Source organism: Hemiscyllium ocellatum, chromosome 48 (genome assembly GCF_020745735.1).
Source record: "Hemiscyllium ocellatum isolate sHemOce1 chromosome 48, sHemOce1.pat.X.cur, whole genome shotgun sequence".
Classification (NCBI taxonomy): Eukaryota; Metazoa; Chordata; class Chondrichthyes; order Orectolobiformes; family Hemiscylliidae; genus Hemiscyllium; species Hemiscyllium ocellatum.
The window spans coordinates 18533025-18559620 of NC_083448.1; the positions used below are offsets into that span (position 1 = coordinate 18533025).

The 26596-nt window shown below is 46.2% G+C and overlaps 1 protein-coding gene across 1 annotated transcript in view; it reads left to right on the forward strand.

Moving 5' to 3' along the window:
- The window catches only part of bin3 (bridging integrator 3), a 123700-nt gene that overhangs the window by 21458 nt on the left and 75646 nt on the right, over positions 1–26596 (forward strand). Inside the window, exons 3-6 of the mRNA XM_060856589.1 lie at positions 11285–11325; positions 11524–11585; positions 15896–16032; positions 19214–19254. Of these exons, the coding sequence (XP_060712572.1) occupies positions 11285–11325; positions 11524–11585; positions 15896–16032; positions 19214–19254 (281 nt within the window). The remainder of the gene's footprint in view (positions 1–11284; positions 11326–11523; positions 11586–15895; positions 16033–19213; positions 19255–26596) is intronic.

Consider the following 26596-nt stretch of genomic DNA (forward strand, 5'->3'; position numbering starts at 1 on the left):
GCCTCTGGAATAGAGTGGCACTATGCCTTCTATTCAACTCTCATCTGAAAGCTGCACATGCTTGTGTGGATTGAGCACTGGCAAAACCCATTCTGCATGTGACATGTGGATTGAAGTGACAAGCAAGCATGTATGAGAATCCAGTCTGGTTGTGAATTCAGAGCTTTATTATCAAACGGATTTGTTCCCAAGAATTTCCATCAGCCAATGGACTGTTTAATGCTGGAATGTCAGGTTAATTGTGGAGCGAATTCTCTGAGACACACCCATGGCCCAGTTGTCGAAAAAATATTGCTCCCAACTGCCCCTGCAAGTCTTATCAGGTAGCTTTGAGATTGCCATTTTGTTGGCTCTGATGTTAAAATGTCTGCATACCACAGAGATGTGAAGACAGGTACAAAGAGAGACAGGCACTGGAGCTCGTCTGCTCTGCAGTCAATCAACAATGTCCTGAATAGTTTCACAGTGGGCATCAATAATGTGTGTACCCCTGATGATTACCTTGGTTGTGCTGTTGGTGAATATGCCTCCATCTCCCTTGGTCCTGAGTTTGGGAATTCTCTTTAACCTCTTTGCTTTTTAATCTTTTCCTGCAAATATCTCAACCGCGATCAAGTTTGCTTTTTGGCCTCGAGTCCTAGTTTCAAATTTGGATTTGATAAGACATTTGCCAAGTGCCTTGGGATTTCTCACCACATGAAAGATGTAACAAAGCAGCAGGAATTACCTCTGAATGTGCTTCACAGGAGTACTCCCAGCGACAGGTTTGACATGGAGCCACACAGGAGATATTGGGACAGATAACAAATGCTCAACCAAAGAACTAGATTGAAGGCTATGGGAAAAAAATGCTCCTCCTTTCTGGCAATTCCATCTGCCCCCTGTTGTACAGGAACTGGCAGGTCCTGGAGCATGGCTCATTGGCTTTGAGCAAGTTCCCATTTGTTGCTGTAGTGGCAGAGTGCCAGAGTTTGATGCTTTCCTCTGCCAGTCTGTGTTTCTCCTCTCCCTTCTCTCCAGGTCATTCTGGCCTCTTCTCCTGCTGCCTTGTCAGGAGACTGTTTGGCTGATAGTTTCATACCCACCAGAGATGCTCTGATCCACTGCAATACTTGATGCAGGAAAGGAGCAGAGGGGAGAGAGGGAAGGTCTCTCACCCGCGATGCTGTTCCAATGCCATGAAAACTGGTTCCACACTGGGCTGACAATTTTTTTTCTGCAGTTTGTGTTTATGTCCAGCTTTCTCCTTGGGTGCTTTTGACCCTGCAGTGAGACTGGTCGCACAGTGCCAGCCACTGTTCCCACTGCATGGAGCACCATTGCAATGTGGAGTGACAGGTCTCTCTGTCTGTCTGTCTTATTCTCAGTCAGGCAGACCGTCTGGGCTGCTGGCACAGTGTATATCTGGGCAGGAGGACAGCTGCAGCAATGCAGAGATCCAGTGACCAGCAGAGTTTGTGACATACCGAGTGGGGAATGGTGAGGTTGCAGGTTGAGGAACAGAGGAAGAAGAGGTTGTGTCGAGAGAGTGCAGCTGAAATTCGCTTCTTGGCAAGGGTAGAGGGAAGGGTGGCAGAGTGTTGAGTACAAGGAGCTATGCATAATGATGGTGCTATCTCACTTAGTAACCTCAATACCCTCTGAATATGGTAGGCCCCTGCATTATGAGGGGTGTAACACTGTTGTTCCTACCGGTGTGATAAATAAAGATTGTCAACCTTTTTGTTCAGTCCCCACCTGATCTGAGAAGTGATCTCTTGTTCTATGCAGTGCCCCGGTAAGGATCATGTATTGTAGTTGGACATTGCATGAAATCCTGGTCTGGAACAGAACAGGACACTGATTTTCAAACTGAACCGATTCAAAAAGGCACCTCAAGTGTGTTTGTAGGAATGGATTGATGGACTTTGTTTTAACCTTGTACATTTCAAGTGACATGGGTGTCACTGGCAATACCGTAATTTATTGCCCATCCCTTGAACTGATGAACTAGATTTGGGAAATTCTGGAGGGCAGTTAGAAGTGAATCACCCATAAAAGTGGGGGTCTGGAGGCTGATGTCAGCCAGATTGGGTAAGGATGGTAGCCTTCCTTCACTGAAGGACGTGAGAGAACCTGCTAGAGATCTGTGGCTATTGATGATAGTTTCATGCTCCTGATGCTTGAGACTGCTTTTATATTCCTGATTTTATTCATTGAATTTAATTTCCACCATTTGCTGTGTTGGGATTGGACCCTGTGCAAAAGGACATGGGCCACTCTGTGTTTCCAGTCCAGTGATATCACATACTGCCGTGGTCTCCCCGTTTTGTGAAGTGAAGTGACTCGGTCACCCACTACCATGTAACAGTGTGAGCTGTCTTCCTGTTGGTAACTGAGACTGAGTGCAGTACTCTGAAGGGGGGATGTGAGAGATGGTGGATCTGATTGAGTATAAAGCTAGGTAGGCAAATGCTGACTGGATAGAGAATTGCAAAACCATCCCCTGTGGGTGAAGACCTGTAACGTCACCTCATTCTTAAATGAGCGACCCAGCAGTAATAAAAGGAAGCCATTCAGCCCATTGTGACTGTTCTGGCTCTCTGAACATTTTCATACCATTCTGCTGCCTTATCCCTGGAAGACTGCACGGTGATGACTGGTCAAATAGAAATAATGACCTCTGGAATACCTGGATTGAACTTGGCTGCTCTCACTTCCTGCCAGTGCATCCCATACCCTAACCAATCAGTGTGGCCATTCCCTTGCAGTCAAGGCGACCCGCTGCTTCTTGACATAATTATCTTCACCGTCACTGTTTGGGAAGTGTAAAAACACTCCGGGATTTGAACTGGTGAAGAGGGCACAATAGTCATGTCTTCTTGTCTAAATGCTGGCCTGAATGATGCCGTTCAGGCGTATGTTGTTTTGAGATGGCTGTAAACAGAAGTATTACAACTCAGCGCAACATCAGAGTTTACTTCAGATTGAAAAGAAATCTTTGGCTCGAGGCAAGTGCAGATAAACAGCAGCTTTCTCAACCGCAAACTAATTAAGCTTTGCCTCACTCCTTACCCAGTATTGGTAAGTCTTTAATTAGCTGAGTGCAATTGGTTCTGCAGTCTGTTTGCAAATCCAGAGTGAATACCACTTTTCATGTTAACCAAGGTAGTTCAGTGCCCAGCTTCCTGACACTGAATTTCTGTGCAGTTGGAAGTCAGACTGACGTGACACGTGGTACAACCTTGCAGAAAACGTGGGGGCTATTAAAGCTCTGGGAAAATTACAGGTCTCAGTATGGAATCGTTCCTGCAGTGCAGACTGAGAGGTTAGGATTTCTGTTTCTGAAACTGGTAAATGACTCATTGGGTCCTGTGACTGTCGGAATACTGCCCGGGCATGGACAGGGAGATATTCCGGTTAGAACCGCAGACACGGACAGGGAGATATTCCGGTTAGTGCAGACACGGACAGGGAGATATTCCGGTTAGAGCAGACACGAGCAGGGAGATATTCCGGTTAGTGCAGACACGGACAGGGAGATATTCCGGTTCGAGCAGACACGGACGGGGAGATATTCCGGTTAGAGCAGACACGGATGGGGAGATATTCCGGTTAGTGCAGACACGGACAGGGAGATATTCCGGTTAGAGGTGCAGACACGGACGGGGAGATATTCCGGTTAGAGCAGACACGGACGGGGAGATATTCCGGTTAGTGCAGACACGGACTGGGGGATATTCCGGTTAGTGCAGACACGGACAGGGAGATATTCCGGTTAGAGCCGCAGACACGGACAGGGGGATATTCCGGCTAGTGCAGACACGGACAGGGAGATATTCCGGTTAGTGCAGACACGGGACAGGGAGATATTCCGGTCAGAGCAGACACGGACAGGGAGATATTCCGGTCAGTGCAGACACGGACAGGGAGATATTCCGGTTAGTGCAGACACGGACAGGGAGATATTCCGGTCAGAGCAGACACGGACAGGGGGATATTCCGGTTAGAGCCGCAGACACGGACAGGGGGATATTCCGGTTAGTGCAGACACGGACAGGGAGATATTCCGGTCAGAGCCGCAGACACAGACAGGGAGATATTCCGGTTAGTGCAGACACGGACAGGGAGATATTCCGGTCCGTGCAGACACGGACAGGGAGATATTCCGGTCCGTGCAGACACGGACAGGGAGATATTCCGGTCCGTGCAGACACGGACAGGGAGATATTCCGGTTAGTGCAGACACGGACAGGGAGATATTCGGGTTAGTGCAGACACAGACAGGGAGATATTCCGGTCAGTGCAGACACGGTCAGGGAGATATTCCGGTCAGAGCAGACACGGACAGGGGGATATTCCGGTTAGTGCAGACAAGGACAGGGAGATATTCCGATTAGAGCAGACACGGACGGGGAGATATTCCGGTTAGTGCAGACACGGACGGGGAGATATTCCGGTTAGAGCAGTCACGGACGGGGAGATATTCCGGTTAGAGGTGCAGACACGGACAGGGGGATATTCCGGTTAGTGCAGACAAGGGCAGGGAGATATTCCGGTTGGAGCAGACACGGACGGGGAGATATTCCGGTTAGAGCAGACACGGACAGGGAGATATTCCGGTTAGAGCAGACACTGTCAGGGAGATATTCCGGTTGGAGCAGACACGGACGGGGAGATATTCCGGTTAGTGCAGACACGGACGGGGAGATATTCCGGTTGGAGCAGACACGGACGGGCACATATTCCGGTTAGAGCAGACACGGACAGGGAGATATTCCGGTTGGAGCAGACACGGACGGGGAGATATTCCGGTTAGAGCAGACACGGACGGGGACATATTCCGGTTAGAGCAGACACGGACAGGGAGATATTCCGGTTAGAGCAGACACTGTCAGGGAGATATTCCGGTTAGTGCAGACACGGACGGGGAGATATTCCGGTTAGAGCAGTCACGGACGGGGAGATATTCCGGTTAGAGGTGCAGACACGGACAGGGGGATATTCCGGTTAGTGCAGACAAGGGCAGGGAGATATTCCGGTTGGAGCAGACACGGACGGGGAGATATTCCGGTTGGAGCAGACACGGACGGGGACATATTCCGGTTAGAGCAGACACGGACAGGGAGATATTCCGGTTGGAGCAGACACGGACGGGGAGATATTCCGGTTAGAGCAGACACGGACAGGGAGATATAAGCAGGATATCCCAAGGTTTGATCTCAGCAGTGTGTGTTCTTCGAAAACACTTGCTGGTAAAGGGGCTGGTGAAGGTTCCTAGTGACGGTAGAGTGTCGACAGCCCACAACATGTGCTTTTGGGCTGTTGTGGTGCAGTGGTAGTGTCCCTCTCTCTGGTACAGGAGGTGCAGTTTCAGAAGTCTCCGGTGGGGAATCATGTCTCTGAACAGAGCCCTACAGCACGGGGACAGGCCCTTTGGTCCAAACTGCTGCATGCTGACCGAAATGTGCATCCACATCATCCCCACTTCCCTGCCCTTGGCCCATACCCTTGTAATCCTTTCCTATCCATGTATTTGTCCAAATGCCTTTCTAACATTGTTTATATACCTAACTCAACCACTTCCACTGGCAGCTCATTTCATATCCGTACCATCGTCTGTGTAATAAGTGTTGCCCCTGAGGTTCCCTTTTTATTCTTTCCCCTCTAGCCTTAAACTGATGTCCTCTGGTCCTCAATACCCCAACCTTGGAGAAAAGACTGAGTGCATTCACCCTACCAATGCCTTTCATGATTTTATGCACCTTGATCAGGTCTCCCCTCAGTCTCCTACGCTCTGAGGAAAATGTCCTAGCTTGTCCAACCTCTGCTTATGATTGACCCCAGCCACCACTTTCAACATTGATGATCTCTTCCACTGACACACACTGGCAACACTGTGTGCCCTCTACGAGATGCATTGTCGAAATTCACCCAAGCTCCCTTGAACACTGCCTTCCCAACCTGTGGACTTGAACCACTGTAAGGGCAAGGGCAGCAGATAGAGGGAATTTGTGCACTTCCAAACCTCTCATCATCCTGACTTGGAAACACATTGCCATTGTTTCTGTCACTGGGTCACGATCCTGGACCTGGCTCCTCAGCCATGCTATGGGTGTACCTGCAGTGATTGCAGAAGCTGCAAGCAGTTGGTTAGGCCCTGTCTTCTTCAGGGGAATGAAGAACAACAGGAACAGCTAGCACCGCCACTGACACCCACGTGGGAGGCCATTGAGTGTATCACTCATTTATGGGCCTGAAATTAACTCCACTTGCATGATCTTTTCCCATAATCATCATTTAGTTTGGAAAGGTTGTATTTAATGTGATTGCACTATTTTTTCAAGCGACAAATTCCTGTTCATAAGAAACTCCTGTGTTTTTTTTTAAAAATCCTCACATCACCTCTGGCTTAATGATGTGAAATTTGTATCTCCTTGTTCCCAACCCTGATGCCAGAGCAAACAACTTCTATCTTTATTAACTCTGTCAAAACCCATCATGATTTGGCAACTGTTTCTTCAACACTGCTTTTCACAGTAATTATGCCATGTCAGGGCGATCTACATATTCCATTTAGTTCCTCAATTATTCTATTGTTATCTGTGATTATATTTGTGACTTTTTTTAAATGTCGGAACTGGTTGAGTTGGAGAGATTGCTGTTCCTGTTGCGCTGATCACTGTGAATGGCCAACCCTTAATACTGTGAATGATTCATCGATCTGAGCATTTAGCAGGTCAAATAGTGTCGTCTGAATCATCCACGTTGCAATGAAAATAGTTTGTTTTGAGTGCTGAATGAGCTGCCCAATTAATGCTCTTGCATCGTTCCCTTGGAAAGGAGCACTGAAACCATGGAGTTGCACATTTACGCTCAGCTGCAGGGATCTGATATCACGAGGTTTGCAGGCAGTGATGTGTGATTCCTCCCACTTGTCTGCTTTGTATGGGATCCCACCAAGATTGAAATGTTTTCTCGTGAAAGAAACGGCTATATTTTGGAGATGTGATATGGACATATTGAGGAGATCTCTCTCAGACAACTTAAATGTTTCTGTGAATTCATTTCCACAGCATAGCAGCAGTGAAATTACAGTCCAATTGCAGAGTCCAATGGCCCAAGCGCAGGGGGTGTCTGATGGATGGGTTTGACACCAGTAATTGACTGGGCTGTCAAGCTTGGCTTGAAATATGCTTCATTCGCTGATGAGTCACTGTGCAAAATGTTGCACTTTATTTGCAGTTGTTTAAAGAGGGGAGATTTTCTTGCACCCATGTCAGTAGCTCATGTTTGTACTGCCGGCACGAGAGGACTGAACATCCAATTCAGCAGGATTTTCAGGAACTGTGCCTGGGGTGAGGGATTGCAATTGGGATTCAGTGGTCTTAAGTTTACTGTCACACTGGGATCCGTACTGTGCCCTCCGATCTCCAAGTATGTGCAAGCCGAAAGAAGTGGGAAGGCCGAGGAGGAGCAGAGCTTGAAATGATTTGATGTGCTGCGTTTGAGTGAATTGGGTTGTGAGACTGTGCACTCAATCTTGGAGACTAGTTGAGCAGAGAGTTGGAAAGACAGAAGGAAGGTAAAAGCAGGAGATCCCTCTGATCTCAAATTATCCATCCATTCCCAGTCATGGAGCACCCTAACTCACCGAAGCCTGGAGAGAGTCAGCACAGAAACAGGATTGAGTTAGCCTCAAGTCAGTCCCTCCTCTCCAAACAGCCCCCTCCTTGCCCTTTTTCAATCTGGTAAATTAGCACAAAACAATCCTTTCGTGGTTCCATAGATTTCCTGTCATGTCCCTCCTCAGTCTAAGCTGCTGCACAGTAAACAGAATTAGAATCCATACAGTGTGGAAACAGGACCTTCGGCCCAACAAGTCCACAGGAACCCACCCCGACCCATTCCCCTACCCTGTGCTTACCCCTAACTAATGCACCTAGCCCACACATCCCTGAGCACTGTGGGCAACTTAGCATGGCCAATTCACCTGACCGGCACATCTTTGTGACTGGGGGAGGAACCCAGAACACTCGGAGGAAACCCAGGTCCCTGGTGCTATGATGCCCCTGTCCAGTAAACAGGTCTGTGGATTCAGTATAAGTCCGGGAGAATGCATTTCTGACAGTATTGTCCAGTATAGGGAGAGAGAGAGGGAGCCAGAGACATGATTATCTGTCATGTGCAGACTGGAGGAATTTGCAATCCAGCCGATCCAGGAAAGCACCTTTACTCTGTCAGAATACTTAAGTAATGGAATTAAACATTCTCCTTGTATTGAAGGGGAAACCTGATCAACACCTGAGGCAGAACGGAACAAGGGAATAGCTGGAAGGGTGGAAAATACTCTAAGAACAGTTCATTGGACAAATACTTTTAATTGGATGTTGAAATGAGCATGCGGAAGCAATTTGCTCATTGACTGTATTTCACTGTTTTTGTTTTGAATGCCTGATCTTCTTGTGAAAATGGTGACCTCGGGGGGTGGGGGGCGGGGGGGGGGAGTTGGGGGGGTGGTGGCACGGTGGCACAGTGGTTAGCACTGCTGCCTCACAGCGCCTGAGACCTGGGTTCAGTTCCCGACTCAGGCGACTGTGTGGAGTTTGCACGTTCTCCCTGTGTCTGCGTGGGTTTCCTCCGGGTGCTCCGGTTTCCTCCCACAGTCCAAAGATGTGCAGGTTAGGTGAATTGGCCATGCTAAATTGCCCGTAGTGTTAGGTAAGGGGTAAATGTAGGGGTACGGGTGGGTTGCGCTTCAGTGGGTCGGTGTGGACTTGTTGGGCCGAAGGGCCTGTTTTCCACACTGTAAGTAATCTAATCTGGTTGGACGCTACTCATTGAATCCCTGCAGTGTGGAAGCAAGCCATTCGGCCCATCGTGTCCACACTGACCCTCTGAACAGTAACCCTGCCAGATCTGACTCCCTGCAACATCCCCGTAACCTGCCATTTCCCACAGATAATCCATCAAGCTTGCACATCCCTGAACACTGTGGGCAATTTCCCATGGCCAATCCACCGGATCTGCACATGTTTAGACTGTGGGAGGAAGCCAGAGCACCCGGAGGAAACCCACAAAGACACGGCGAGGATGTGCAAACTCCACACAGGTAGTCGCCTGAGGGTGGAATTGAACCCAGGTCCTTGGTGTTGTGAGGCAGCAGTGCTAACCACTGAGCCACCATGCCGCCCTACTGTCCATGTCTGTGACTCTATGGAGTCAATCTCAACAGGCAGCCTGGAACGTGGGTCCACGAGATTTCAGGAGCTGTCTGCCAGCTACATTGCTGTAATATTTTCTGATGCTGCTGACTTGAGTTTCTTCAAGAAGTGTGAAGGAGCATTTTTCAGTAATGTAAATGAGAACAGAGCTGCGTGTGTCTGTGCTTTCTGATGTGGTTGTGTGAGTGTGAAGGACGACTGTAAAACAAAATTGAGAAGTGTGCTCAGCTGAGGGGGAGTCGTTTCCTCCCTCCCCTTGTATGATTGTGTCTGATAGAGTTGCTTTGCCGATGCGGTGAGTGAGCACATTTGGAGATCCAGCAATCCTTGCTGCACTCTGGAGGGGGGTGGTTTCACCATATGAATAATCAGTTGTTGCTGCATCTGTGTGGAAAACCAGAGTGTTCAAATGATGAGCTCGGAGTTTAATAATTACACATAATCGCACTGGTCGTTAAGTTCCAAGTTCAGAAATGACTGTGTAATAGCATAGGAAGACTTGAAGCATCCATGCAGTGTTCCTCCGTGATTTTAATGACCATGTTCCAAGGGCCTATGTCCTGTCTTCATTACGATAATATCCGAAGATATTAAACATCCTGTCTTGTAATGTTGTAAATATAATGTCTGTGTTGCTGCCTTTTAGATCTTTCTGTGCTGTGACTTTTTGCTTTCTTTTACAAACAGTTACAAATCTGTCACTGTTCTGGCCATTACAAGTTTCACGAGTGATGGAGTTTGGAACAGCCAGATAGGAAACTGTAGGTATCCTCCCCGTTAGGGATATGGTCCATTGCTGGTCAAACCTGTGGCGAAGATGAGGCCTGAATCGAATCATGCCAATGCCTGAAAATGCTCACAGCTGCCTCCCTGCTCCAACCCACTCCTGATGGAATCGGGGATCACTAGGAGCGACTGATTTGCAGCGCCGAGATGATGTGGGAGAGCCAGAAAGTGGCACAAGTGGATGGTTAATAATCCCCGGGGGTCTGACAAGAGGTTCCATTCGGGAGATGGTGGACTGGTTAACTGCAGCTTATTGTTGGATCACCCGTGCATCCCTGTTTGAAGGGAATGAGGAGTTATTCAAGGAGACGATATGAGCACTGGTACGGTGACTGAGATAGCATTGAGTAGCCCAGCTGAAGAAGCGTGCTGCTGCAGAGTTGATGGGCTGAATGGTCTCTCGATGTGCATTGAACATCGTTGCAGAATCAAAGTGTTAATGATAGGGTGGGGAAAGACTGGGAGTATCCGCATGACTTCCCATTCAAGTGACCCTGGCTGATTGCCATTGACTTGTATCACAATGTCCTGCTCAAGGTGCTGCATTCCGACTGAGTGCTCAAGTGTCGTGTACCTTGTCTAGATTGTATTATTCAAACTGGGAAAGAAGTGGGTCACATGAGTCATGTCCTCTCTGACAGGATAGTGGGCCCAGATTAGGTTCCATACAGTGTGGAAACAGGCCCTTCGGCCCATCAAGTCCACACTGACCCTCTGAAGAGCAACCCACCCAGACCCATTCCCCTACATTTACCCCTTCACCTAACACTACGGGCAATTTCGCATGGCCGATTCACCTCACCTACACATCGTTGGACTGTGGGAGGAAACCAGAGCACCCGGAGGAAACCCACGCAGAGACAGGGAGGATGTGCAAACTACACACAGATAGTTGCCTGAGGCGGGAATTGAACCCTGGCGGTATGAGGAAGCAGTGCTAACCACTGTGCCACCGTGCCACCCTAATCTTTGCTCTTTCCAGAAAAAGAGTTGAACAAGTACTTGGAGCAATGAAAAAAATGAGGGATTTCATGCAGGACTGTGGGAGTTTGATGAACTGGATTACTCTTGGCAAGATGTGGCTCAGATTCCGTGTACTGAATGGCCTGATGTACATTGATCAGTCTGTCGTTGTGCTCTTGCTTCTGCTAACTCGGTGTTATGAATATTTAGTCGTTTTGTTTGCAAGCATAAATTTTGAACAGAAACTGTGCCTCTCGAGCCAGCATACCGAGAGCTTTGCACTTCTTCTCTTTTTACTAAGCGATGCTTTTTCTCCCTTGTTAAATTTGCAGGTGGAAAGAGATTTTGAGCGAGAATATGGCAGACTTCAGCAGTAAGTATAAGACTGAGAATTAAGCACAACTGATAACAATGTGTTGTCATTTGAAGCTTAAACATCCTTAATTTTTGTGTTTCTTGCGCGCAGTATTTGTGACTTGAATTGAAATATTTAAGGAAGACAGAAAGCACTATCTTTCCAGTGTCACTTGGGAGACTGATGACTTTTTGTTTCCCCTTGCTTCCTGTTCAGGCTGGAAGATCAGATTAAGAAACTTCACAAGGATATGAAGAAAAGCACTGAAGCAGATATCGGTAGGACTGTGCACTTGCCCTGAGCAGAGCTGGGAGAGGTGTGGGTTATGTGGAAAGCAACCTCAAACTGCCTGCAGATAGGGAGGCAAGCCAATCTTCACACCACTTTCAAAAACATCTTTCTGTCTGAGTGGCCAAGGAGAAGGTTGGGCAAAGAATGATAAAACAGGCACAGACCTTGTGCTTGGTGACAAGGTGGAACAGGAATGAGGATTCTCTGCTCCCTTTTCAGAGTGAGGGAGGAACCCTGTTCCAAAGATCTGTCACACTCCCAGAAATCATAAATTTTCTGAAATGTAAGTTATTTCCAAGTTGACATTACTAAAAAGCACATCCTCTTGTTTCCCTCACTTAGCTCATATAAATAATCTAACCATGTGCCCACAGGTCTTTTATCGTTTAAATACTTCGTCTTTCAGGTCAGCCACAGTAACAAAATTCATTTCTGTTCATCTTCCTTGGGCCAGAGGGGTGGTGGTACTTGTGTTTAAAAAGAGCTTTTCCTGACCTTTGATTTCATGACAGGGTTGTTTAGAACTCAAGAAATAGGGTTAAAAAATGAGGTCTGCAGATGCTGGAGATCACAGCTGAAAATGTGTTGCTGGTTAAAGCACAGCAGGTTAGGCAGCATCCAAGGAATAGGAAATTCGACGTTTCGGGCATAAGCCCTTCATCATTCCTGATGAAGGGCTTATGCCCGAAACGTCGAATTTCCTATTCCTTGGATGCTGCCTAACCTGCTGTGCTTTAACCAGCAACACATTTTCAACTCAAGAAATACTTCTATATAGCTCCTGGTGTCGGTAATGTGGCAGCCAATTAATGTCCAGCAAACAGCACTGAAGTGAATGCCCAGATAACCTATGTTCTGTAATCTGGAGAAAATTGAGAATTGCAGATGCTGGACCTGTGAAGTAAAAGCAGGCAGTGCTGGAAATTGTCAGGAGATGAGGCAGATTCTGGGTCAAGGAAAACCAAGTGAGCATTTCAGCTCAATGACCTTTGGTCTGAACTCTGCTGGAAGATGTGAGACAGTTGTTGAAGTAACTGCGCAGACCCCAGTATGCCATCACTTTTTGTTTCCATGTGGTGAGCCCTTGAGACTGATCCAGCTCCCTCAAAGTCATCTCTCAGAGTGAAGACACTCTTTGCTGCTTCTGTCCAGCTTATTTGGACCAGGTTAACAGCCCCAATCAGGGATCTCCGATCGTAGGATGTTGCTCCTTGCTCCAAATCACTGCAGTCATTTTCCAGAAACACCCCAGTCTTGTTCGCCTTTCTACAGATGCTTTTTTCACCTGTTAGCTGGATTCTGTTTGAGGGTGAAACATTGGCTTCCCCCCACCGGCCTCCCCCAGGACTCCAACAAAAATCGTTTTTGTAGTATCTTCCCATTTCTATCCACCAGACAACTTTTGGGGTGGTACAGCTCCATGTCTGTGTCTGCTAAGATTTGGTCAGAGTTGCTACAGACTCTGCTCCTGACAAAAGGAAGATAAAGTCAGTCGGCTGCATCCCATTCATCCATTGCAACACTGCTAAATTATTGAGAGCACACTGTTTCATATCAAATGACGAGGAAAGATATCCTGCAAAACACATTCGTCGAGGAACTTTGAATGAACATGAATACCTCTTCATTTTACATTGTCGATGAGTGATGATAATTTCTTTGTTTTAAAAAACAAGTCCTCTACTTGTCAGGAACCAATCAGAGGTTGGTTAGGTAACCAAAACATTGGTGAAAATTCAGGCCCATGTTACAGAGAGTGGGTCAATGGCATCAAGAATGAGCTGACTGTCAGTGTGGTGGGCTGCAAGAGAAACCACAAGGCTGTTGTCATATAATTGCGACACATGCATGGAGCTGCAAATCATGGCTCCTTGAATGATGTCAAATGCAGTACTTCAGAACCTCAAGATGTGCTTTGTTTTGCCTGAGCTCTGGCACCTATTATACTTCTACAGGAACATGAGAGGTTTGGATGCACGTTATGTAATAGAGCTAAATGGTCACTGACAAAAAAGAAACAGTGAATGTTGCATGACTCACACTGAAGTGATAATTGACACTTTGCAACTCAAACTGGCTGTTTTATTTTAAAATATAAATGTTGGATGCTGCAAATAACATCCCTCTAATGTCTTTCTTGTCTTCAGCCTGACAATACAGGTAGCTGCCTTTTGATAAACCAGTTTTTCAGAAAAAGCAATAGAAACATTCTTGACTGCACCACCTATATTTGCTGATTTACCAGATAGATCCACCAAAAACTGTCAGTTCTGTAATGCTTTTTAGGACCTCAGGAAATCCCAAAGCACTTAACAGCTAATTCAGTGCTTTTGCTTTTGAGGTGTTTATCAATTTTCCTGCTCCTCGGATGCTGCCTGAACTGCTGTGCTTTTCCAGCATCTGCAGTCATTGTTTTTACCGAACAGTATAGGAAGCACAATTTGCATGCAGTCAAGGTATTGCAAGTCACGACATGATAATGACCGGCACGGTGGCACAGTGGTTAGCACTGCTGCCTCGCAGCGCCTGAGACCCGGGTTCAATTCCCAACTCAGGCGACTGACTGTGTGGAGTTTGCATGTTCTCCCCGTGTCTGCGTGGGTTTCCTCCGGGTGCTCCGGTTTCCTCCCACAGTCCAAAGATGTGCGGGTCAGGTGAATTGGCCATGCTAAATTGCCCGTAGTGTTAGGTAAGGGGTATGTGTCGGGGTATGGGTGGGTTGCGCTTCGGTGGGTCGGTGTGGACTTGTTGGGCTGAAGGGCCTGTTTCCATACTGTAAGTAATCTAATCTAATCTAAGACTGGAAGATGTATTTCGGTGATCCAGGATGAAGGTTCCATTTTAGTTTGGATACTTTGGAGATTCTTTTCACATCCACCAGAGAAAGCAGAGGGGATCGAGATTTCATGTCTCCCTCAGAAACTGTCCAGTGAAATGACATGCCCTATTCTCTGGAGCAGGACTTGAATTGACACATTTCTGACTGAACTGTGAGCTGCTGAACCCCAACTGATCTGAATATTGTCACGCCACGGGAGAACTGCTCAGCTCAGTGTTGAGTAGTTCAGTCCCAGAGTCACATGTCTGATGGTGGAACAGTGTGGAACCTAAAATGCCAATCTATTACTTTCTTGCTTTTCCAGACAAATTCATGTGTTGAAAGTTAACTCGGTCTGGACCCTATGATTCTGTGTAGAAATTGAGGATGAATTTCCTGCACAAAATGAAAGCAGGGGTGCTATTCATTATCTGACCACACTAGCTGCAGTGAAGGGGTTAGAGCGAGTGCTTTGGGAGGGTGTAGCAGGGTGGGAGAGCTGGAGGACAACTCTGCCCTGTGGGTGCAAGGAGAAACAACTTCTTGAGCACCAAAGGGATGAAGGGGTATGGGGACAGAATGCAAACAGCAGACCAGGACGGATGGTCAGCTGTTCTTACACTGAATGGTGGAGTAGGCTTGAAGGGGCGAATGCTCCTATATTCTCTGTTTCTGTCTCAACACGTTTTCATGGTAGTTCTCTGTGTTGTTTGAATGGAAGCACAAACCCATTTCCAGTGGTGAATGAAGTCGTGTTGCGTGATGCCATTTGTCACAAAGCTGTCCCTTTACTCAAGGATACTGTGTCCTTGGTATTTTATCTCAGAAGGGCTCCAAATCACCTGGTTTGCTGCAGAGATGGAAGGCCTTTTTATTTATACATAAACAGATGAGACTTTAGGCCAAAGATTTTCTGTTTTTAGAAGTGACCTGTATCATGAAAGGAGAGTGATCAGTCCTGAAAACTGAAGTTAAGTTTGACTCAGTTCAGCAGTGGAGCTGTGTGGAAACAGGCTGCTAGACTCTCTCTCTTTCTGCCCTCCTAACTTCCAACTGTAAGCCTTTGATTTGTTTGACTGTGTTTAAGGGACTGTTGTGTGTATTTGGGACAGCATTATGAAGTCTAGTTTGGATCGACTGAGTTCTGTGGGTATTCTATATTCTATACTTTGTGTCTCATTCTGTAATTTTATGAATAAATATTTTAAAATCTGGCAGCCATCTTGCTAACTTCAGGTAATTTTCACTGTCCACTTACCAAAACAAATTGCCAAGTGACACTCTGGGCTACCTGCTTCAGAATATTTTGAGTGGTCTGGCCTAGCCCATGACACATTAAATGTTCACTCACCAATCATCAGTTTTGGCTTCAGTCTCCAGTCACATGGAATTACTTGGCAGAATTGAACATAGGTGTGTTGTTAACACAAGTGCCTTGGATTCTTTTTTTTAAAAGAAGTTCTGTGATATTCTTTCCAGCCATGTCCAAGTCAGCGGTGAAAATTTCTTCGGATTTGCTGGCCAACCCTTTGTGTGAACAAGATCAGATGTTCATGGAGACGGTGACTGCTCTGGACACTGCAATGCGCAGAATGGATACGTTCAATCAGGAAAAGGTTTGTCATTAACTAAGATTTGAACTTGACATGATCTCCGTGATATCATATGTGACAACAATGGGAAGCTCGTTTGATGTTTCTGGTGCCTACTGGTCACTCAATGGTAGTCAATCCTGCGTCAATAAATCTCAGAATCACAGCTTACTAATTCATCAGTTAGCACAACATCACATCAGCTAGACAAGATAGTATGCTACTGTGAAAAACCATCAGGTTTCCAAATACCCCAGGATGCCCTGAGTGTAACCTGATTCACACTGAGGCTATGTGTAACTGAGTTTTCATACCCTCCAAAATAACCTCGCTAACTGTCCAGTTGTCAAAAGAATCCCAGTGGGTTTTGAAATGGACGCCTTACCTTTTCACAAGAAGCTGTGGGTTAAGTGCCACATCATCCAGGGCTGTCACTCCACTGCAGAGCTCAATGAGTGCAGCATTGCCAAAAGTGTTGTCTTACAAATGAGGCATTACACCCAGCCCCTGTCTGCTGGCTCCCATGGAGGTGGTCTCAAGAAGGATTTGCAGTGGCCTAAAGCACAGACCTGAGCCCAAATGCCACTGGTTCATGGACTGTCAAAATCGTAAGGCTGCATATCGACTGAGCTGACTGGTTGTTTATTTTGGATGTACATTTCAATCTCAGCAGAATTTACATTCATTAGCTGAGAGTCTGCTTTTCAGGCTCAGGGCACACTTGTGCTCGAGTGTTCCCTTGGAAACAATGACCAACTGGTTGTGAAACTGGACTGGTGATCCAAGTGAAGTTACTGCAGTCTCACCAAGGCACAGTGTGACTCTCAAAGTCATGTCATCAGTGGTAGTTGTTGGGTTGTCCATGCAGGGAAATTCAGTCCAAGTTGCCATATTCTCCTCCATGCATTTCAGTTGTTTAGTCATGTCAACGAAGCATGGGTGAGGATACAGCTGTATCTCATGGCTCGAGTCAGACATCATTTGCACAGTTTGTGGTTGACTATTGATTACCCATGGAACAGGAACCACTTGTATAATGTTGACATGGTGTTTGATATCACATAGATATCAAACTTGCATCCGTAGTGTTTGATCATTTGTTTACTCAGGGACCTTGTTTTGGAGCACCCTCCCTTAATTGTCTGTCCCATCCCTTCATGACTTTCAAACCTGTGTTAAATCACCTGGAGTCTGTGTTGTTTCAACAATTTCCAAGTCTTTGTATTTGGTCTGGTGGAAGGCAATTCATGTCCTGTTCACTGTGCTTCAGCATCAGTCTTCCTGCAGCATCCTTCACATCATGGGTTAGATTAGATGAGGTTGCCTACAGTGTGGAAAAAGGCCCTTCGGCCCAACCAGTCCATACCGACTCTCTGAAGAGAAACCCACCTAGACCCATTTCCCTCTGACTAAAGCACCTAACAATATGGGCAATTTAGCATGGCCAATTCACCTGAGCTGCACATCTTTGTGACTGTGGAGGGAAACCTACGCAGATACAGGGAGAATGTGCAAACTCCATGTAGTCGGTCACCCAAGGCTGGAATTGAACCTGGGACCCTGGTGCTGTGAGGCAGCAACGTGAACCACTGAGCCAACATGCTGTCCCAGTGTGGAAGTAAACCTCATCCATCCAAACCGGCTGTAGTATTCTGGTTTTCTGTCATTTTGTTATGAAACATGATACGTCTCGCTGTGAAAGTCAGTTTATCGTGGCAAAACCAGGCAGCGTTCAGTATCAGCAGCTTCAAGGGCAGTTGAAGAAAAACTGCATCAGCTTTGGGAAGGAAACATTGGGAGAGGTGTTTCAGAGTTTGGTCCAAGTGCTTGGGGAAGAGACATAATCGTGAAGAGATGAGGAAGTTCAAGGAAGTAGTTCCTGATGATTCTCTGGGTTTTGATCCTTGCACCTCTCTCCTCTGTTCAGACCACTAAATAAGTTGAATATTTGTGTGAAATTCACTAATATCCTTCAGACATGAAGACTGCAATCCTTACCTGGTCTGGTCCCCATGTGTATCCAGACCCACAGCCATGTGGTTGACTCTCAAATGCTCTCTAGGCAATTGAGGATGGGCAATAAATGCTGACCCACCCAGTGGCACCCCCATCCTGGTAAAGTACAAAAAGAGTGGCAAATCTCATCTTAATCTCCTTTCTCTCAGGAGAACAGTTGCAGCTTCTCAAATCGATTTCCATGCCTTCACTTTCTCTCACCCGGAACTAGTTTCATGGGTTCCATCTGCTGCCCCTCAAAATCATTCACATTCCTTTGCAATTTGTGGGCCCCAACTTTTCCCTGTCCTCTTGAAGTTTAGTCCTCATCACTGTAATAATCTCTTTGTATTTGTCACATTGCCAAGTTGGGAAGGTGAGAACCTCCACCTTATCAATGGAGATATAGTTTGCAATGGTGAGGACATTATGCTAAGCATTTACAACTCACTGGTTAAACCTCAGCTCAGCTCTGGGCACCACACCTCATAAAGGACGCCAGGGCGTTGGAGAGGGTGTGAAGACATTTCCTGATATGGTCCCAAGGAAAAGGGACTTAGGGTACATGAAGAAACTGAAGCTCTTCTCCCTGAATGGAGATGAAGCAGAGATGCACCAAAATGTGAATTCTTTCCAGAGAAAATGAGAAGGGAGTGCTTTAATGTGTAAGCAGGGGGACACTGGGTCAGTTTGCACCGGCCTGCCTGAAAGAACAATGGAAATGGGTTAATTAATAAAATTTCAAAAAGAAATTCGAAACGGGTAAGAGAGTGAAGTGGGTTGCCATTGGGTGATTGTATCAGTGAGCTGTCATGGGGAAAAGGGGCCAAATGGCATCCTGTTCTTCCAGTTGTATGGAAGCTAAGAGAGACGGTGATGATTTAATTGGTCGGAATTCCATGTGCTGTTGTGATGGGTTATCGGCCAAGAATTCTCTCCTTGCCCATTTCAATCATGCCTGTGCCATCAGAATCTTGTCAGTTAATCACTTGCTTTCTGCTTCGTGTTTGAGAAAATCCCCTAAATTTGATGACACTGAAGGCAGTCATGTGTAAAAGCTGTTTAATTTGTCCCATGTGCTTGACTCAAAATGATTGGCACTGTGGTTTATTTCTATCTTTAGCCATTTATCTCACACACGCACTTTACATTTCATCTCAGTTCAATGTGGTTAGTCGATACAAAAAATTCTATGTTTTTTTTTCATCAGGTCAATCAGATTCAGAAAACTGCCATTGACCCACTGAAAAAGTAAGTGCAACCCTTTTCACAGTGATGTGTGAACTCTTAACTCTTGGTGTGGGATTAAATCAAGGTTGAGATAATCTGCTTAAACCAGGTGGATGACCTGAGGAGATGCAATGAAAGCCTGGCTGACTTTGCTTGTTTATTGGAATGCTGTTAAAAACCACTCGCCATGGATTGATCACTGCTTGTTCAGTCAGCAAGTATCTCGCTAGGTCAACAGTGGAAGCCAGAAGAATTTGATTGAGTAAGCATTAGAATTAGCTTGAGGAACTTCCAGTAATAAACAGCAGCGCAGCCTGGATGTAATGGCTAGCAACCTTGTTGTGGGCACTTTGGAGTGGGAAGGAAAGGAAGTAGGTGAGGGGGTGTGTTTGGAGCTGCTTGGATATGAATCAGCCAATGAGTGCGAATCACAAGCCAAACAAATCTGAGTCACAAGGATCCTTGTCTGTCCTCACTGAAGAGTAAAATATTTTTTAAAAAAAAAACCCATTCAACTTCACAGCTGGGAAGCTCAGCATTTGAAGGAACAAGGTATGGACCCCAAGAAGAGTCTTTGAAACTTAAGCGAGGGCAGTTAAAAGGACATGAAAACTGAGCTAACTGAAGTGAAGTGGCCAATCTGGTTGACGGGTAGGTCATTTGTGATGCAGTGATAGATAGTTTAGGGGATATTTCAGAATAGACACTGCAGGAAGAAAGAAAAATTCCATGGGGAGAACCCACTGTACGCAGTTAACTAAAACAGTGAAAGATATGATCAAACTTGAAGAAACGGTCGATACAACTGCACAAAGTTGGGCAGAACTGGAGAGGTGAACACAGATAGGAAAATAAATGTTGAAACCATCAAAAGCCATCCATACAGCACAGAAACCAACCCTTCAATCCAACCAGTCCATAATCCCAAGGTAAACTCCTCCCACCTCCCTCCAAACCGTTGGTATTCATGAACACATCAGAATGCTTTTTAAATGTTGTCACTGGACCCACATCCACACTTCCTCAGGAAGCTCATTCCACACGGGAACCACCCTCCGTGTAAAAAAAAAACAGACATTGCATGCGAAAGGTGAACATTCAGGTGCAGCAGGTATTTGGGAAATGCTGGAATGTTATCCTGTTTGTGAGGGGAACATGGAACAGTTATACACTGCACTGGTGAGATCACATCTGGAGTACTTTGCACAGTACTCGCCTCCTCCTGAAGGAAAGATGTGAATGCATTGGCACTTCAGAGAAGGTTTAATAATAATTTAATTGATAACACATGGACTGGGCAGGTAGTTTCAGGAAGAAAGGTTGGTTGTGCTCCGTTTGTATGCACTGGGCAACTTAATTGAAATATAAATGATTCTGAAAATGGATGTACAAAGGGCGATTCCTCTTGTGAAGGACTGTTTCAATACCAAGGGTTGCCTATTTAAAATAAGAGTTTCCGCGCAAATCATTGGCTTCAGAGGGTTGTTAATCTTTGGATCTCTGTTCCTGAAAAGCCGGTCAAAGTAGAGACTTGGAATATTTTCATGACAGAGGGAGATAGAGTCATACAGCACTGAAGCAGACCCTTCAGTCAAACCAGTCCGTGCCAACCACAATCCCAAACTGAAGTTGTCCCACCGTGGCCCAAATCTTTCCTATCCATATCCTTATCCAAATGTCATTCAGGCGTTCTAATTGTACCTACATCAGCTACTTCCTCAGCAAACTCAATCTACAAGCGAACCACCTTCAGTGGGAACAAAAATAAACAAGTTACCCCCATGTCTTGTTTAAATCTCTCTCCTCCCACCATTAAAAATGTGCCTCAGTCTTGAAATCCCCCACGCTAGGCAAAGAACAACGATCATTAACCCGATCTGTATCCCTCCTGATTTTATAAACCTCGATAAGGCCACCTGTCAGCCTGGTATACTCCAGTGGGAGCATGTCCCAGCCTATCCAGCCTTTCTTTATCCTTCACACCTTCCACACCCAACAAGATCCAGTCAACCTCTTCTGAACCCTCTCCAGCTTTATGATATCCTGACTATCATGGGGCAACCAGAACTGGACACAGTCCTGGAAAACAGGTCTGACCGGTGTCCTGTACAGCTTCAACATGACCTCCCTGCAAGGACTGAGCAATGAAAGCGAGAGATTGTTGGAGAACAAGAGGGTGATCTGATCAAACAGCAGCACAAGCTCGAGGAACCTGAAGTTGGGGGGGTGGGGAGGGGAGGTGGAGTGGGCTATTTCCTGCTCCTCAGTTGGTCATCATTGGACTTGTTTGCTGGACACAGGTTACTTGAAGTTCCAGACAGGTGAGCGCCGGATTCCCTCCCCAGCCAAACCTTCCAACAAGCCAGTCTTACCCACAACCTGTGTTGGATCCTTCAAACAGTTTGGTCAGGTGTATTGAGTAGCGCTTTGGAGGGGAATTTGACATGAGTTCCTGATGAAATATGATTCAAGATTAAATGTATATTCTTGCATTCGGAAGGTTCAGCTTTTATCACTGCCCTGCAGGAAGGATGTGGAAGCTGTGAAAATGGAGCAGAAGAGGTTTCCTAGGCTCTTGCCTGGATTAGACTGGATTAGTGTGAAGATAGGTTAGACAGCCTTGGATTATTTTCACGAGGGTGGTTGTTGGCTGTGGGGTGACCTGATCAAAATGTGAAGAGGCAGGGATAGGGTGAATTGTCAGCCTTTTTTCCCCAGGGTGGAAATGTCAAATACCAAGAGGTCAAATGAGAGGAACGAAGTTTAACGGAGAGGTGCTTGGCAACTTCTTTTAAACAAACAGGGCGGTCAGAATGTGCTGAGGGGTGGGGGGTTGGTGGGGAGCGAGGGTGGGAGATGGTTGAGCAGATGTGTTCACCAAGTGTTTAAGACACGAACATGTAGGGAAGGGAAGTATGTGGACTATTTGGGGTGAGTTGAGAGTGGCATCATGGTCAGCACAGACTGGTGAGCTGAGATGCTTGTTTCTGTGCTCTGCTGTTGCATGTTTTCGACGTTCAGTTGATGATTTTAAGAAAAAGGTGAATGCTGCTCATCTATGCAAATAGGCAGCAGAGTCAGGCCTCCTGTTTGGGATATGAATGGGCCTGGTTGATTATTCTGTTGCTTACCCTTGGGACTCTTCATTCCGCTCGATGGATTTCTGATTTCAGTGTTGCTTGAATGGCGCTCAATTTTTCTGGAGTGCTGTCTGGGGATCTGACGGAATAATATCCCAGGGCCCAGTGGGAATCTCTTCAGGAAGGCCAATCGCATGCAATTCATGGGTTTGTGCCTCTGCTTCCTGCACTCGCTCTTCCCAAATTTGGTTCGTGTTCACAGGGAATTTCCGCAGAGCAGGTCCCCGTGGACTTGAAGTCAGAATGGAAACACAAAGCCTATCCTCTGCCATCCTTCGCAATGCTGCTTGGTTCTGATGACAGTCATTTAACAGGAACTTACATGTCATCAACAATGACATCACTGAGCTCAGCTAAACAAGACTCTGCCTCCCACACGCGCTCAGACACAGACACGAAACGCTGTTTTGCAAAACCAATTATTATTTTGTCTCTTTGCTTCCTTGTGTCCAATTATAAATTTGAGACCAGCTCATTCAAGCCATCATCCTGCCAGATATGGGAAGTGAAAACTACATGAAAGGGAACTCTTTGGTGGTGGTGAATGTCAGTCGGAGGCATACCTTTGGTCACTGAACAGCATGAGTGTTTTTGCTTGTGTGTTCACTTATGTCAACTCCTGTTAAATACATGGAGGATCTAATGTCATTGAGGACATAGCAGTTATAGTTTTGTGTCATACCCACAGTCCTCCGATAGTCGGAAATGAGCCTTGCAGATAAATTGGCTCAGGATCATCCAGAAGTCAGTCATGACTTGCAAAGCGATTTATCATCCTGTCTGGTTATTGTAGCAATGCCTCTGACTGTTGGGTGGGTATTTTCTTTGGCAGCATGGCTCTGGCTTGCTTCACTGTACTTGGGCCAATTGCTCGCACTGTTGCCTCTGCTGCACCCAAACAACTGATTGCAGAAATGAGGCTGATTCTCTGGCACCACATTGTTGGAGGAGAATAGGCAGAGTCACCGCCTGCCAATTGTGCTGCACCATGGGAGCTGCTGCTACCTGTCCTTGATTGGTGAAGGAGGTGTACAGTTGCATGCCTTGTAACTGGCTCACATTCCAAGCAAGTTGCCACAACAAGCAGCCCTCAGGCTTGGATGCCATCTTTCATCTAAGTTCCAAGGTGCTGAATAGGAACTTCATAAGACAAAAGTTTACACCAAGCCACATATTATCGACACACTATAGCTCATGACGAAAAGCTCAGAACAAAATCTCTGCTTGTGACGCAAACAATGTGCAAGCACACATCTAACAAACTGCATTGTTAGATGCCCAGTTATGGTGAATTATGGATATGAAGTTCCTTCTGTAGCCAAGTGTCAAATAATGTTCCTTCACCTCACTGTGAAGTGCCTAGCTGAAAATGTGTTGCTGGAAAAGCGCAGCAGGTCAGGCAGCATCCAAGGAACACGAAATTCGACGTTTCGGGCATAAACCCTTCATCAGGAATCCTGAAGAAGGGCTTATGCCCGAAACGTCGAATTTCCTGTTCCTTGGATGCTGCCTGACCTGCTGCGCTTGAACCAGCAACACATTTTCAGCTCTGATCTCCAGCATCTGCAGACCTCACTTTTTTCTGTGAAGTGCTTAGCCATGTTTTAGAATGTTAATGCAGTTATAGGAAAGCTACTTGTTGTTCCAATTCTCCACCACTGCTGGGATTCTGAAACAACGATTAAATGGTCAGTCCTGCAGTGTATTCCTGTCAGCCACTGATATCTTTCTAACTCTCACATACTCGCACTGTGTCTCCAGCTGCGCTTTTCCAGCAACACATTTTCAGCTAGGCACTTCACAGTGAGGTGAAGGAACATTATTTGACACTTGGCTACAGAAGGAACTTCATGGAGGATCTAATGTCATTGAGGACATAGCAGTTATAGTTTTGTGTCATACCCACAGTCCTCCGATAGTCGGAAATGAGCCTTGCAGATAAATTGGCTCAGGATCATCCAGAAGTCAGTCATGACTTGCAAAGCGATTTATCATCCTGTCTGGTTATTGTAGCAATGCCTCTGACTGTTGGGTGGGTATTTTCTTTGGCAGCATGGCTCTGGCTTGCTTCACTGTACTTGGGCCAATTGACTAAGCTCAGACTTTATCAAGTTCTTCATTATGATCTGATGTTAAAGCAGAAAGAAGTCATATGAAACATGAATAATCTGAGGCAGTGAATCACATTTCCACTTTTTTTCCCAATAAAGAAACGAGATGCTCTCTCTCAAATTACTGTCTCAGTTAGATTCCTACCAATTCCCAATTGGCTTTTGATGGGTTTTCTTTCCTGAACATCCTTGTGGTTCAGTCTGTCTGTGAATTACATCAAGATAAGTTTCTCAGTTGGCATTTGTACCATTGCTTGGCTAATCTCTGATGTGGAGGTGCCAGTGTTGGACTGAGCTGGACCAAGTTAAAAAATCACCAAGCACCAGGTCATTGTCAACCAGGTTGATCTGAAAGAACCTTGTGCTACCTCTTGGGGCGCTGCTCCTCCTTCAGCTACTAGGTGAAGGAGCAGCCCTATGAAAGCTCGTACTGCCAAATAAACCTGTTGGACTATAACCTGGTGCTGGCCGAGTTCTGATATTCTCACAGCAGTGGTCTGTTCACACCGACTCAAGTGGAGCGGTTGTTTGATTTGATTGACATTTTTATTCTCTCTTTGAATGGAACTTAGAACATTTGCTTGAACAAAGATGAAGAGTCATGTCAAGAGGTAAAGCTTCTGTTCGTCAGACTGTAATAACTATGACTGAAACTTGTGTGTGGTTGTCAGAGTTTTATTTTCAAGGCAGACTTTTGACTGGGTGTATTTGATCATGTGATATTGTGGTTTGTTGCTGAGTGAGTCGCATGGAGGACATAGGAGATGCACAGGCCCGTGGGGGTGGTGGGGGGGGGGGGGGGGCGGGCATGGAGAACAGTCTGAAGGGGAATGGGAAGGCTCAAGGGCCTTCAATGCCCCAGGACCAAATTAGCAGCGAATTGCAGTGGGTTTGAAAGGATCCTGCCTTTGCACTTGTCTGCCTCCATGGTTGCACCTGAACAATGTCCATGGTTTGCCTACCTGAGTCGCTACTGTGCCCCGCTCTGTGGCGCAACAACAGAGTGTGTTAAAGAGACATGTACCTCGACGATGAGGAACTGACCTGAAAGCAACGATTAATTGTTTGCTTTGACTGGGGTGCCTGACTTTGAGAGATGACGAGGTGATATGGTCAACAGTGTGGACCGCGAACTTGGAGAATCGAGGGCAACAGATTCACCAGACTGACTTGAGAAGGTGTGAACTGAGCAGAGGGGCCTGCAGAGCCACTGTGGACTTAGTCTTGGAGGGTGACCTTGTCAGGAGCTGACTTTGACACTGATATTGAAGTGAAGGGCTGAAACGAGGTGGCAGCCAAGAAATGATGTTAGCATCTCATAAACTGGCACACGTCGCCATATGTAGCCCATATCACTTCCTTATCCACTGTGCCCAGTCACATGTCTCTGGTGAAAACTTCAGTGTGAGTGAGGAAGGCAAGTGGGATCGGCTGATATGTTAAGTCAATGCAAGCTGGTTATTGTTGAGGCTGGGGAAGCCAGGTTGATAGGTGTGCTCAGATTTACAGTAAAGAATGAAGTGGAGGAAACAGGAGAAGTTTGATACCAAAACATCATCAAGATCTGCAGTGTAAAGTAAATGAGAAGAAGGCTGGGTAGTTTAAATAAAGTAATTGCTTGTTATTTTATAATGAGAGTTAACCAGCAAAATAGTTGACAGCTCTGAGGCAAGGTGTTATAATATTGTAAAAATGTCAAAAGAATACACAGCTCTGATGCAATGTGTACAGCTGCAAATGATTCACTTTATCGGGTTGTTTAAGGAAGCAAAACAGATCAGGCTGTTTGTCACAAAGTGAAGGAGTTACTTTCCATGCTTATAGTAATTAGGCAGCAGGGTGTACCGAAGACTCAGGCTGGCCTTGCTGTTAGATGAGTGTACGCGGCTGCTGCAGTTTGTTTGTTTTCACCTCATTATGTAAGCTTTTCCTCCATGAACGTCCGGTGTCTTCCACAAGCCAAACCCCAAACAAGTGCAGGAGGATGTTGGTAGCTGTGTGTTTCAGGACCATCCTTGTCCACATGCCACTCTGTGTTCCAAATTGCCTGCATTGTCCTTTCCAGCCGACTCAATTTAAGCTCTCGAGATGTCTTATGCCGTGAGGTGACTG